Source organism: Thunnus maccoyii, chromosome 9 (assembly GCF_910596095.1).
Source record: "Thunnus maccoyii chromosome 9, fThuMac1.1, whole genome shotgun sequence".
In the NCBI taxonomy this organism is placed as follows: Eukaryota; Metazoa; Chordata; class Actinopteri; order Scombriformes; family Scombridae; genus Thunnus; species Thunnus maccoyii.
The window spans coordinates 24,912,268-24,927,998 of NC_056541.1; the positions used below are offsets into that span (position 1 = coordinate 24,912,268).

General features: G+C 41.0%; 1 protein-coding gene across 2 annotated transcripts; it reads right to left on the minus strand.

Annotated features, from left to right (window-relative positions):
- Positions 1-2,784: 2,784 nt before the first annotated feature.
- Positions 2,785-10,555, minus strand: zfand5a (zinc finger, AN1-type domain 5a). 2 transcript variants are annotated; one of them, XM_042422117.1, is made up of 6 exons: positions 10,297-10,555; positions 6,653-6,814; positions 5,863-5,965; positions 5,658-5,743; positions 4,972-5,100; positions 2,785-4,789 (listed from the first exon to the last, which is right to left on the minus strand). In XM_042422117.1, exons 2-6 carry the CDS (start codon positions 6,810-6,812, stop codon positions 4,641-4,643), a joined length of 627 nt encoding a protein of 208 aa, XP_042278051.1. In that variant the 5' UTR covers positions 6,813-6,814; positions 10,297-10,555; the 3' UTR covers positions 2,785-4,640. The 2 variants fall into 2 exon arrangements, with proteins under 2 accessions (XP_042278051.1, XP_042278052.1); XM_042422118.1 differs by lacking the exon at positions 10,297-10,555 and adding an exon at positions 7,139-8,277.
- Positions 10,556-15,731: the final 5,176 nt, after the last annotated feature.

A 15,731-nucleotide genomic window follows, 5' to 3' on the forward strand; every position in this document is an offset into this window, starting at 1 on the left:
AAAACTTACATTTGTTTTGAAAGTATTAAATGTTAATAATAAAAAAAGGCAATTCTGCATCTAACTCACTCTTATGATACGTGTGAATACAATACAAAACAAAACAAATCTTAACTAAATAAATACAATGCAAAGTCAGATATGTAAAGATTACAGAAGAAACAACAAACATCTTTCCAAAACTTTACACTACAAAAATAATTTATACTATAGTTTCTAAATGGCTTCAACAGTAGCCCTTTGTATCTTAAAAAGATAATGTATTTTAATGATTCAAATACACATAAATAGCATTGTGTTTTTGTTATTTATGCCTTTTTGAAGCATTTACTGTGGTTTGGCCTGTTTCCCTGAAGGCTGAGTCTGTTCATTATTACTAGCATTTATCAGTTAATTCAGTAAAAATTTCATTGGACTTAATATGACAACATATTGCTTTAATGAATATTGGAAATAGAAGACAACATATAATGTATATAATATAACATATAATCTAAGCAATGACTGTAATATTCAGTATTATTAATATGTGTGATCCATTTCAAATCTCAAATCTCTCAACCTTTAGCCTCTGAGTCTTGGACACATCTTGCTCTCTAAATCAGCCGGACAAGGCCATTATATGCCTTTGATACATTATGTACCTTCCAAAAATTATTTAAGCTATCAATACAGCGGCCCTTATTATATCTATAAAAACAGATGTCACTATCAGTATAATATAATAATATGAGTATAAGTAATATGAGTTAGGATCAGGGCAGTGAGAGGTTAGTTGTCCTCAGTCTGTGACAGCGCATCACTACTTCAACATTTATAAAGTGAGGAAAATTAATATTCTTCTTAAGTGTGACATTGATTTTTCTAAGAAAGCTATAAAGTTGTCCAGCTTCCATTCACAATTCATTTTGTATGCTACTATATTTACTGAAACTTGTGCTTGACATAACACCATCTTTTAAAATAACAGCGCTGAAAGCCATCATGGCTTAAAAAAGGAAAACATGTCGTCAGCAATCTCCTAAATTCTCATGAGACTTTTATTTATTTATGTATTTTTTTCATGGGAATAAATATGCTTTTAACAACACTTTTATGGAATATACTCACATATTTGGAGGGCATTTCTTACTGCCTTGTTAAACCTCAGCTGTAACACACTGCAGTTCTCTCTGGTATATTTCTGTAAGTATGCACGTGAGTGTCCATACATATACTGTATGTGTCTCGCTTGCATATGTGTGGGGGTTTAAGTTAGAATTTCATCTGTACATATTCATATATGTGCATGTTATCTATAAATATATGTGCAAGTATTTCAAATGTGTTCATGTGAGCACTCTGCATGTATATATTGAAAAAAAGCTATATTTATGGAACAAATGCCTTCTTATACTAATCTGGTATGAAATACAATAAGCACTGAGGATAAAATGTTGTCATAAAACTGACCCAAGAGCACATTAAAGCAAGTAGAGAAGGGAGATGCGGTTAATGTGGGTGTGACTGCTTTTTTTTTCTTTTTGAGAGAGAGAGAATAGCTTGTGTGTATGTATTGTCTGTGGCCACATATTACTTTCAACCACTTTTCAGATCTGGCGACAACATCAGCTGTTTTCAGCCAGTCAGAATCTCTGATGTCTTACATCTACTGAACCAGCTTTATAACCTCAGTCACACGTAATGGCAGACAGAGAGAGGGAGAAAGAGAGGGTGACGCAGACAGCTACACACATCAGTGAAACAAATTATAGGTTAAAGTGTGTGTTGGGGATGGGGGTGGATTACTGACACTAGAGTGTATATCCCACTGTCTTGCACATGTGCACACACACGTAAAAGTGATTCAGGGTGTCTGCAGTTGTCCCAGGTCATGTGTTGATCCTCCTCTCATCTGTCACAGTCTCATCTGTCCTCTACTCTGTCACTGGATTTACAAAGGCTCTTCAATTTTTCGAGTTTTAACACTTTGTATCAGAGGTTTTCTCATTTAATGTGCCTCCATTGTACTCTGGACTTGTGTCCAGACAATGTGATCTCTGTAGCTCTCTGTCACAGGAGCACCACATGAGCACACCTCAGCTGTCTGAGCAGCTGTTGCCATGACACCATCTGTGAACACACTCTGCCCCGGAGCTCCCAACAGGAGTGTGAGAAAACACATTGTTTCTGAAACGCACACACACACACACACAATGTGAATGAATCCTGCATGTATGGCTTTAGCCTAGATAGAGTGGAACAGGATCCTTTTCTTCCCGAGTCCGGGGACTAATGCTTCCTGTGTGACCCAGACAAGGTTTGGACAAGAGTCTCTTGAGTGTGGTTTACAGTCTGTGCTGCCAGCTCCCTGTATTAACATGAGGACGCTAAAGCGGCAGGGTTAGCCAAGGTAAGGTATTACAGGTTAATGCTGGAGCTCCTGACGTGGCTCCTACACTATTTTTGTCCCGACTTAAATTAGTACAAGGATGGTCGTTCATATTCTGAGCTGATTCATCACTTACTTCATCTTCACAAAAGTCTTATCATATCCACTACTCAATATGGTACAATTAAACTGCTTCTTAAAATAAAACATTAGCATTTTGGATACTTTTCAATATGTTTTGACTCCATTCACAGTTGCCCTTCTGGCCTGAGAGATTTATTTGCACAAGGTAGCTATAAAATGTGTGATAGTGATGTAAACAAGCTGATGAAATGGTCAAACAAACTCCTTTAAGACTCTTACAGAAGTGAGAAAATGGTGAACCGCATAAGTCAACACACAAGGAGGCTTGGTAATGTCTCTCTGTACAGTTTTATTTACATGATACTATTCTGTCGTAATGCTGGATAGCAAGATTATATGTAATACATAAATATCAACACAGTTTGTTGTTTTTTCATTTTTTGTACAAATTTGCATATAACTAAGAATCAGAAAGGAAAAACTCAAACGGATACATACAGTTGTCTTAAATGAAAAACACATCCTTACAGGGGAGAAAAGGGGAGGTGGGGGGGTTAACACAAGTCACAAACATACATGGGCTTCAATGTGTCAGGCAGCCATGAAAACACACTTTGCACAGGTATGTGCACATGCACGCGCACAAATACACACACGCACACTTCTCTACGGTGCTCTATAGCAGACACACAGACCAACAGCTGTTAGACAGATGAGAAGTTACACCTAATCTTGGTATCTATTATTTTTCATAAATCTAGCTCTGGCATGCTCCTGTAGTTCTGTAAACATGTGCTGATAAACCGGGTAGCTCCACAGACGAAAGGGTTGGGGAACAACACACCCACTCACACGCATACACACACACACACTCACACACTCACACTCTCTGTGCTCACATGAACGTTCTGTTAGCGCATTTTTAAAAAAAAGAAAATCATGGTTCACATACCCTAATTCCACAAATGCACTGAATACATGCGCTAACACCAGTACAATATCAATGGAAGAGAAAAAAAAAGCTAATAAAACATAACAGATAATTGTCTCTCAGCAAATAAAATATCTGAAACCCTAGTTGAGTGATGCCAAATATTTCTGAAACACTACTGCAGATGAAGAGTAATTCATGCATTTATCGCATTCATTCATGTCCCTACAATACTGTAGCCTAAATTCACCTACCAGACCTGCCAGGGAGGGGTGCCATCCTTCCTCCCAGGCCACATCCATCAGCCCTCCACCAGGCGTCTGTGGTTACAATCTGAGCTCAGACCAGTTTGAGAACTCCTTTACCCATTATGTCTATTGCAAGTGTTTAGATTCAGTGAAACGTGGAGTAATTTGTTTGTCCCTGTCTAGCATGATACCTCCAACATTAATGGAAAAAGCCTCATCACAATCAAACCTATCAGTCAACATAGACATGCTGATCAAAGGGTCACTGAGGCGGACTATAGAGATGGCCCATTGCTCTGCTGGGGTTGAAGCTGATGGAAAAAAAAAAGTAAAAGGGAAGACAACAAAGCTTAACACAGCAGCTGTGAGGTAGGTAAAGCTAGGAAAGACAGAGACAAGGTAACAAAGCCCCTTGTGCACAGTGGGGGACAGTTGTACGGTTCTCCAAACATTGACTGACTCCTGTACCAACGGAGCATAGAACAAGAAGTTCAAAGGTTGAGGGACACAACTTGTGCGGACTTTAACTGTGTAGTTTGAATGCTTTGAAAGACCTGCCGGTGTCTGACACATGACAGGTAAAATGGCTGTCTACAGTTTGGCACAAAATGGCGCCTGGTTTGGGTGAGAGGAGCACAGCATATCCTGGACAGTTACTCTGGGCTGCTCTTAATAAGACAATACATATTCTTAAAAAAAGAGGACTGAACAGCGGCAAAGTCACACCACAGAAAATAGGATAAAACAAACTAATGAATTAATCAAAAAAAAAAAAAAAAAAGGAGAAAAATGATCATTCATGCATCTCCCTCAGACAGGATCTTTTCATTTTTTTCTTCTTTTTTTCCCGTTATTTTCTTGAGGTTGTAATTTTGTAAATCAAGTCCTTTCAATTCTCACTTAGCCACTCATGCCAGTGCTCATTTCAAAAGGTTCACACTCATACTCCAGTCTTTTTCAAAAGGTGTTGTCGTCGATGCCGCCACTGCTGTCATTTTGTCAAAATCTATATTCTCTGGATCTTGTCAGCCACCACCACGGGGTTTTCTTTACGGATCTTGGCAGCAGCCTCGGCCTTGTAGTCATAGGGACAGTTGTGCTTGTCGGAGTACCGGTGGATGCCACAGAACAGGTTGCCACAACGACAGTCGAATCCTGAAAGCACAACGGCCGAGGGTCAAAGCTTGTACACAAGAAATGAACAACTATACAAGACAGGTGATTAAACTAAACCTTCTTCTTTCCATCTATTAAACGTACAACAATTATTACAGCCAACTGAGAATCACCAACAGTGATGAGTTCATGTGTGATTGGTTCATGTTCTTCTTGCTCACCTGTAAGGCCCACCCTCTTGCGGCACATGAAGCATCTATTTTTCTTAGGCTTGGGAGTATCACCTTTGCTTTCGTCACAGCTGGAAGAAGCTACAGGAGTAGGGCTAGAAGCAGCAGGCTGGCTTACAACTGCAGATAAAAGGAGAAAACTAATTAGACATCCAGGGTTTAATTTCCCGTTATCTGATATCTTCAATTTGCAAAAGCAGTTGATAAATAATTTTTTTCCCCATAGTTCTGTAAGAGACGCAAATGCTGCCATCGAAAATTGTGCACTTTTGGCCCAAACGTTTCTCTATATTAGATAGATAGTAATGAACACGTGACTTGTCTCTAAACTGCCCCCTCTTGTTCTTGCCAGAAAATAGTGCACTACTCTGAGAAAGCTTCTGGCAGGCAGCATCAAATCTGAGAATGCCCTCCGGTGTAGAGGTATTTTTAAACCAGGTTTATTTTTAGGCAGCCTCTCTTTCTCGGAGGCAGTAAGTAAAACCAACAGTTGGGTCTAAGGTATGTAACGGCGCATCAAAAATAAACTGTGGCTACAGTGGGTCCTACAAGGCAACGTTTGCCTTAAGGAGTCTGCATGTGAGCGGTCAACTGCATGTGTGTCAAATGCCTGCTAGCCTATCTGTTTCTACAAGTGTGTTTATGTGTGTGTGTGTGTGTCTGTATGTGTGTCTTACCAGGCTCTAGGGGTTCTGGCTTGTCCTCTCTCGAGATGCTCATCTCTGTCATTTGTTGAGTCACAGGAAGAGATCCTTGAACAGTTCTGAAGGTTTAAATAAAGGGAGAAACAGGGATGAGCAGTTATCCAGACGTTCAACCTTTTTTCCCAGTTAAAGAAAGCTCACTGACTACTTCGAACAGTCAAACACAGCCAGTACTGACCTAGACATGTCTGGTGAAGAGGCAGGGGAGGCATCAACCTTGGCTAGACTGGCTTCTAGTCTCTGGATGGCTGAGGCCTCTGAGGTAGGACTAGCAGCTGAGCCTGGATGAGAACATAGTCCATTAGACTCAAACAGTAATCAATCACTTTTAAAATCAATACAGAACAATCACAATCAAACAAATACTACATAGATCACTAAACTCTCTTTGAAGTAACACTGTATTGACATTTAAATTAAAATATAAGAGATGGATCTCATCTGGCACAGACTGATCATTTCAAATGTCTTCATTAATGTGAAAGTGTCAGGCCATTTTCTCTGTTCCAGAGAGTCTTCCTCCTCTTTCATAACGTGTTTGTCTCTCTTGAAAAACAAGTTCCAACAGGTTGCCAGTGTCAAACTGTGAGAGAAACTTCAATGTTTGACCTTAGAAATGTCTAAAGGAGTGAAACACCCCCCTAACCTTGAACACAGCCGTGAAGAAAACAGCTGTCTTTCATTACACAGAGTGGAAAAACAGAGTGGGAGGGCAGGGGGAGGAGAGCTGGGGAAACACACTGACTGGCCTAGAAGTGGTTGAATTTCAAAACAATGTCTACACTTCCTTGAGTTCCTCCTTATCTTTGGCTGTAAATATATATAGGTTGAGATACAGTTATCTGTTTACATTGTAAACTCATGGCTTCTGAACTCAAGTTGGACTGCAATCATTTTTACCATTTCCTGACAAAGAGACAGAATTCTCTGTCTGTCTCTTTTATGTGTATTTATGTGGGCTGACTTACCCATAGGGCTGAGGGGGCTCATCCGGTCGCTGCTCTGCTGCCGTGTCAGGTGTTCCTTATAGCATACGGAGCACATACCATTTGTTCTTGGGTTGCCATAGAAACCGCAGCCCGTGGCACAAAGCATGGGCACCGGGCTCTGGTTCGTCTCTTGGGCCATTGCTAACAGAATGAGCAAGAGAGAGAGAGAGAGTGATTAGATCGATAGACACACAGTGAGAGCATCGTCTTGCGCAAAAAACACCTCGATGTGAAATACGTCTGAATGCTAAATAGTTTCCCATCAAAGGAAACGTTTCCCTGCGAGGGACTCAAGTCCCAAAGAAACTTGCTGCAGTATCAACGGGGCAGACAGATAACAGGAGAGTCATATTATGAAAATTTTAGAGCAGCAGGCTCATCTGTTTTGACTTGCCCTTTAGCCTGAATACAGTAATGAACAAGAATGCTTCTCCACAGGAAGTCCAGAGAACAAACAACACTCACTGTGTTCTGTTCAGCACCTTGGCAGAAGCTGGACTCTGTTTGGTCCCACAGCTTTGTTCACTGTTGTGTCCTCCTCTACTCCCCCATCCACCCCTTCACACAGTTTTGAGAACAGTTGGTACAGCTCTTCCAAACATTTCACATCCCATTTCTCAATTTCATATCTGTAAACTTCTTTAGGAAAACTTTACTTTTCTGTAAGTCATAACTAATTAGTTATTAAGTCATAATTACTTACTTATAACTAATGTAAACTATATTATGTGTGAATAGAACAATTGACCTCCAGTTTACCTTGTAACTTTACTAGAATTAATGTATCATCATTCTATGTCATGACTATTATATGATTACGAATGACTCTGCTCAATAAGTCACATTCCTTTACCAGCGTATTCACTTCCTGCCTCTAAGAAAAGAGCTCTGACTCACAAACTGTGTCTCAGCCATACAAGAACAATAACAAGAACAGCAGGTAAGACAATACACCGTTTTAAGCCAAATTCACACAATAACGAATTACAAAGAACAAATTAGGTCGACGGTTTCAGTAAGTATCGCCCCACAACCCCCTCCCCCGTGGTTCTTACCACACGAGACATTTTGAAACTTCCCGAGTCACTTCTGCCCACACACCCATAAAACCAGCGTGTTTGTGCGTAGCTTGGCAAAACGTGTTGCTCTATGACGTTGTAGCTCTGCTGCAATGCAATACAGCAGGAAGTTGTGTAATGGGAGACGCTGCCTTTGAGGCAACAGTTCAAAAACACCTTGATGAATGAACAGACAGACAGACAGGAAGGCCAAGATTAGTTGGGTAAGAGGCATCCTGTCTACCAGTCCTGCCCTGACTGTTTTACAAATCATCTGATCAACTGATACCACACCAAAAAAAAAAAAGACAGTCAGCGACAACTAGTGTACACAGCAACAGTATCATGTTTCCCTTGTAAACAACCTTTGGCCCTGTTGTGCTGCAACATGGCAGCTGCCTGCTTGCGTTGGTGTGAAGCTTCTCTGTATTCTGGTCACGGACACAAACAGAGCAGGCGAGCTGAATGTTCCAGGAGAGGCTGGCAGTTGTTTCAGAACGTCCTGTCAGTTCACTGGAGGTACCCTGACCTCACCAACAGACTAACAAGTGCCATTAAATCTTGAGACCCCCCCCCCCCCCCCGCCGCCCCCTATAAACCCCCTCCTTCCTCCTCTACCCCTGCATGCTATCACCGCTGTGGCAACAAAGGGTTTCCTTGGAAAAGCCCCACAAAGACCCTCTCTCCCTTTGCGTCACGTGTTCAGCTGCTGACTGCTGAAAATACCAGGAGCATAGAGCAAGAGGTCTGTAGCTACCTTGTAGCTGAACAAAAGGAATTTTCAAAAAAAAAGGACGGATCTGGTTTGCAGAGCTACTAATCTAGACATCTTCTTGGAAAAGGTCTGAGCAAAACACATCTTCAGAGGAATGATATCTATTTAATCAGAGACTAAATCGTCTGACAACAACAACAACCAAAAAAAACATGAAAGATACAACTAGGAACAAGACAAATCTCATATCTGCAAACAGATAAACCGTGACGGTTGACTTTGTGACACAAAGGAACAATGGACAGTGTGGCTCAGCTGTCACATTTGGGCCCAGCTGTCACACACACAGCAGGCATGTTAACCTAACCTTTACATAGACCCCTAACGAACAGGGATAATAACGTAGAAGGTAAACTCAGGTTACCCATGTTTAAATCTGCCCTCCTTTCAACCTGACACAGCACACTCGAGAGGTTTTAAATGTTTTATGGTCAAAGGCGCTCATGCTGTTTATGAAATATAACCGATCATATAAGGTTTGTGTTGTCTGAGGTAACTGGTTATACTGATGACTGAAATTTCTAAAATAATCCGTTTACAATTTGCTGTGTATTATAAAGCACATCCGACAGGGCAAGTCAGGGGGTTTCCAGCACAGGACAGATTACCATCCACAATCATCTACCACCAACTTCCTTTCACAAAAAACCCACTCACAGCGGTAACATATGAAAACTGGTCCGACTCGAAATTGTGCTGTTTCGTTTCTAAGCGCCCTAATAGTTAAACACAGTATGAAAAACATACATGTGATCATCTGGAGCCAACAAAAGAGGAAGACCGTGCTCCTGTGTCAGCCGCAAGCTGAGCTCATATTTCAGGCCCTGCTGGGCTGAAAACTACTGAGTCACACTGAAGGACAGAACAGAAAAAGCCCACTGTTGTTTTTGTCACAAGCAGTGAATTATCCTCTTTAAAAAAAAGGGGTGGACACAGTGTAACGAATAGTCATTTGAGACCGACAGGAAAGCAACAGCTCTGATGTTTTTGTGAATTATCCACCAGTCTAGACAGTGTGGTCTCTGCTCCCTTTGTTTCTTCTTTCTTCCCTTTGTCTGCAATCTCTCTGCTTCCTGTTTAGTAGCTCCCTTTTCTCACAGCATTTCCACTAATAACCATTTTCTACGTGTTTTCAACGAAGCAATGTTAATAAACCTCGCTTATATAATCAGCCAAGTACTTAGAAACGACTTGGTGGTGCCACACAGCTCCTAACACCGAGCAAACCTCGATTTCTCCTAAGCAGAAACTACTGCAAACACTTGGGGCAAAGCTGTTGTACACACATTTAATATTTAACCAAATGCTCTGTAGTAATTTCACAGCTACTCTCTCGCTCTACTTGCCTATTCTGGCTGATGAATTTTCTATTTCTAGACAGGAATTAGCTGGCTTTAGGTTCCCCATCCCCCAGCTCGGAGCAAATAGAAAAACAAGAGACAGTAACCAGCACTATAGCTAGCTCCCTCCCTTGTTTTCCTCTCAACCAGACGGAGTCACGTTCAAGGGCTTGTGATATTTCCACCTAGGAGGAGGACATGGTGGTGCTGGTGTTGGTGGTGACAACTTCAACCAGCAAAAGAAGAGGGAAAAAAGGGGGCTTGTTTACCACACATAAAAACCATCACCTGACCTTTTCAATCCACCGTTAAAGGTCGCCATGACCGACCGTCAGCTTAGTTAAATACCTTTTCTTTTTCGTTGTTTACCTCGACAGGCTGAGCTCACTTCAAAATTCATCCTTGTTGTTAAGAAAAAGAAGAAGAAAAACAATAATCCAAGATCATCACCTGCTAGAAATCGATGAAGTTTCTCGCGAGACGACAGAAAAAGTGGCCGTTTGTCTGTCTTGGCAGCACAAAAAGGTCGAGGAAGGGTTGGTTTTTTTTTCTTCAGGTCCTGGAAACGTCCTTTTCTCGTGTTTATGTGGCGTTGTCCTCCGTGTCAGACTGGTTTAGGTGGGTTTAAACTCTCCCTTCCTCTCACCCTCCTACCTCTCTTTCTTTCTCTCTCCGTCTCCCGTTTCTTCTGGATGGATGTTTGTTTCCTTCTTTAGTAAGAGGAGTGGCGGATGACGTCACGGGCGTCGCTATTGGCTGCCGACGGAGCCCCCGGAGCTCTATGTACAGTTCTGCCAGACATAGTCGGGTCTGCGCATGCGCGTAGCCAGGGTTGTATATTACACATCTACGCGTCATCCTCCTACAAGGACACGAATCTTTTTATTGAGTAATCTACCTAAATGATTGCACACATGAATAATGATGCTGACATGACTGAAATCAAAGAAAAAAATAATAAAGGCATGATTAAGAGGGTCATCACTATAATACCAGCTGTACCTACAAATTATTCATATTAGTTTAAAATACAAATTGTGCAATACAGGCTGTATACTGTACATCACCACCTACTATATATATATAAAGTGACATGTCACTTTTTAAAAAATCTCATCAAATTATCTCATCAATCCTTGCACTCTTCACTTCTTTTCACTATTTGTATCCTGTTTACATATTACAGTAACTGTTTCACGTGTATACAGTCATTCCTTGTGTATATTTCTGAAGATTGTTGTGTTGTTATTTTGTGTAAGTACACTGAGAGCCACGAAACTGGAGTCAAATTCCTTGCAAGTGTAAACATACTCGGCAGATAAAGATGATTCTGATTCTGTTTCTGAATGCCTCTTTACACAAGATCCTGTATGTTTGAGGGAGGGTACTGTTTTGTTGGTAAAGCAGCCTCGCCCCTCCTGGCAGCCCGCATGATTACATTATGTCAGGGAAACAAAACAAGTGCAGATTTATTACTAGAAAGATGATATACAAGCCTGTGAGCTGTGGGTGACACTAGACAGCCCACCCTTACACACACACACACACACACACACACACACACACACACACACTTGTTGTGTTGACACTGAGAGGGTAAACATGTTTTCTGGGAGTAACAACGGACAAGAGCCAAGCAGTAGAGGTGGATCAGTGACACCACAACATTTGGTTTTGATCCAGTACAAATCATACCAGGGCCAGAAACACTTACATTGATACAGATACTGATACATTTTGTTATTAAAAGTGGCCAATGAACTATCATAAAGGGAACCGTATGTCATGATTCATGTGGAGAAAGTTCTGAATACATTTTCTTTACCAGTTTGCCAAACATTAGGCATTACTTCTTACTATTCTCTGTTAATTATTATCACATGCATGTTAAAACACAGGACCGTGATACATTGTTTTGGTATCAATCCTATTGATTCTATATACAGTAGATGCTAAAAATAGACTTTGTATCAATACTTTAAGTATAGATCCACCCGCCCCACGTGAGGAACCTCATTGACATAATGCATTCATTAGCCCCCTAGCTCTAATGATCACAATTAAATGCCAGACCCCAACCACAACCCTAAACTGAACTCCTACTTTATTTTAACCTTAAAACCAAGCCTCAACCCTCAAACAGCCCTCTCAGAGTGAGGACTGGCCAAAATGTCTTCACTTTGGAAAAATGTCCTTATAATTCTAAGGTCTAACACATCGGTCTAGACAAAGATAGACCTACACCAGCGTGAACACACACGAACTCACGTACTCATGCTGACGTTGAGAATGTAAACATGTTTTCTGGGAGGTTACAAAAGATAAGAGCCGAGCTGCTCTGAGAGATCAGAATATTTTCAGGATGTAGCCTTCATCTGTTCAGTTGGTGAACAGCTGTAGCTGCCACTGAGGATACTGAGGTCATGTCCTGAGTATTGTTTCTGGGAATTTGGAGGTTTTGAGCAACTGAAGGAGGAGTTCACATTTTACAACTACAAACAAAATACACATGTTGAGGTTTTAAGCCTGATTCATCATATGAAGATATTTCTTAAAGTCCAAATTCTTACATTTGGACAAAAAGTAGGTCAAAAAAGTAAATTGAAATGAAGGGTAAAGAAAAAAAAAAGATACTACTACAGACTTATACTACTGACATTGTGGGATAGGCTTTGAAATTACATTTAGACAAATGTGTCGTATTTTAACAGTTAAATTAGGATACAAAATAGGCTACAACCCTGGTGGGAAACATATTTTTTGTCAAGTCAGGGCATGATGATGTATATTATAACAGTCAGTGAAGTTTTAACACTGAACAAATCATGTGGGCTCTTTTTCCTTATCTAGTTTTTACTTCAACCCCCCTGTTTTTAACACCAACAACCCCACAGCATATCATCTACTCATCATGTTTGTGTGAAATGTGAAAACACGTTCCTCCCATTCACTTGCGGTGTGTCATGTGTGCTGTACAGTTTGCCTCGCAGGTCTAACAAGTCCCAACGTATCCCCCCACCTTGTCAGTAAAACGTCACACACATCCTCAGGCAGTACAGGCCACGCTGAGCAGAAAACAAACACTTTGGGCATGGCTGCTTAGTGGGTCTGTGTTTGAGGGAACATGTTGTCATCTATCAGTGAGTGGATTCTTGGAAACTCAGAGCTCTAGTACAGTGTGGAAGTCACCATACCCTCCGTTTGCTCCAGTTCAAACCAGTACTCATGTGAAACTGGAAAAAGGTGGAGCCGGGTGAAAGTAAAAGTACCAACTGCTCATCTTCCCCTAACTTTCTAATAAGAGTATGGCCTCATTTTCTCTTTCTCCTACTAACACACACACACACACACACGTTTACTAAGATAACATTGGTGTCATCATAGCCTTTGTGATATAACAAAACATGCAGTACATGCAAATGACAGAGGATAAGTTGTTGGTGTCTACAGCCTGAAACAAAGGAAACCTAAAATTTTGTGATATTTTTAACCCAACTTGTCAATTTGTTCAGACAACAGAAATTTATTTATGAGGATATAAGAATTATAAGAATATGTGTTTTATTACTTTAATGTCAATCAGTCTCCTTTAAAAAGTTTATCTATATATTTCGCCATCTATTTATTTAGTTATTAAGGTGATATTTTCAAAAGATTGGAAGAAAGTGGAAGAAAAAATGATTTCCACATTAATATAACATACAAAATATACAAAAAAAGTCTCATAAATTAAGAAAAGTTTTGTTTCTCTGGTCACAAAGATTGTGAGGGTTGTGGGAAACTGATCATTGAGTTGCCAGGTCTGATCAGTGTTGATGTTCAGGGAATATTTGCCTGATAACAACCGACCCTGATCAGCTTTGGTCAGTTTGTTCATCTCTGATAACTATAAAGCAGCTGATGATAACATGAGTCACTATACAATAGCTGAAAAATGGCCAGTGGTTATCTGAAGTTCTTGTTCTTCCAAAGAACTAAAGCTGTGGAGTGAAAACATTTAAAATAAGAGGAATCACACATTCAAACTTGTAATTTTCAGTAATTTATTCAACATGACATGATGTCAGTGTTGTCTTCTGCTTTTCTTTCTAGGCTTTTCACACAGACTCACTTTGGTGATTAATTTGCATACAATTTACAAACAGTGTATCAGGGGATCTTGAAAAACTTCATTCTCTGATTAAAGTGACAGTACAATCAAATGATGTAATCAAATGATGGTGTTTGCGATATCTGACGGGTGAAATATTACAGCTACTGAAAAGGGCAACAGTCCCGGTTAAGATTTAAGGTCACGGTTGGTCAAATGTGAAAATGTGCTTGTAAAATTCATTATGTGGCATATTTATACAAATCGTCCTGCATGTATCACACACAGTGGCAGGTACTGTTCCACTATTGTACAGACATAAGCTTTTCATATGTGAGTAAAGAAAGCACATGGAGGGAGGGGCAAGGCAAGAGGAAACCTAGTCTGTGTTTTACACTGAGGTCTTTGTGTGTGTGTGTTGTGTTAACGCAGCCCTGTATAGAGGAGAAAAGAAGAACCATGTGTACGTGAAATGTATGTCTGTTTAGTATGTGAGGGTTCATGGGTTTCAGCAAGGGGAGGGGGGGGGCTGCTGAGGAGAGAGTGGGAGGTGTCGAGTATCATTACCCATCCCCCTCGTGTCTACACTGTCATGCCTTGGCTTCTATATATGAGAGTGTGTGTTTGTAGGTTTTGGTACCACTGAGTGTGTATGTTTATGTGTGTGTGGGTGGGTATAATGGTGCTGGTGGTTGTATCGAAGAGGGGGATACAGTTATTCCTTTCTACAACCATGACGGATACACGTGAAGGGCTGAAAGTGACGACGTTGCCATGACAACAGCATACAATTTGCAGCTATATCCTTTTTGTTGTGTTTCAGTTTCTCTCTCTCTTCCTCTCTCTCTCTGTCTGTGTGTGTGTGTGTGTGTGTGTGTGTGTGTGCATGTATACGTGTGTGTGAGAGGGTGTGAGGATTACTTATGTGAATCTGGAACAGCCTGTCTGTAGTAGTTACTAGGCAGATATCGGCCTACCCGACACACACACACACACACACACACACACACACACACACACACACACACACATACACACACACACACACAGCTTGCTTGTGTCTGGCGTCGGTGTGGTGAGACTCTGTTGATAAAGGGGCTAGTGGTGGAAATGGCAGCTTATCCATTTACATAAGCTGTGTGTGGGGCTTGATAAGCTCTGCACTGAGGTTGACTAAAGCCATTGCTTCAAAACTTGATCCCCACCCTGCTCTGTCCACATTCAAGCTCATGTGCAGCCCCGGACGAGGGGGGGGGGGGGTGGCGGTGTTTGTGTGTGTTAACATACGTAGAGAGAAACATTTCATGAACAGAGGGTGCCTGTCTGTATGATTCTGGGACAATCAGGGACAGCTTTGTTGCAAATCTGTGGTACTTTCAGCTCTATTTACACTGTTGTTGTCATTGTTGAGGATATAGGTGAAGGAAAAATGCGAGGTCACATATGTGTAGAAGTGATAGCTGAAGTATACAAAGAGAAAGTAAAAAGACAGGAGAAAAATCCATTGAGAGAAAGCAAGAATGACAAAAATGAGATCTAATGAACGAGTTCTGCTGATTCAGCACCTACTGACCATTCAGTCCCTCACTTGTTCTGCCACACAAACTCCTCTGCATCTCTCATGAATGTGTTTCTTGTTATTTCTGCACAGGGAGGAGTCCCCCCAAGTTTCCCAGCCACTCTCTTGTCTAAATTCTCTCCTTCTTCCTTTCTCCTCCCATCTTCACACACACACACACAAACCTCACCCTACATGGGTATCTGGATGATTGTTGGAATAACATTCAGTATGTGT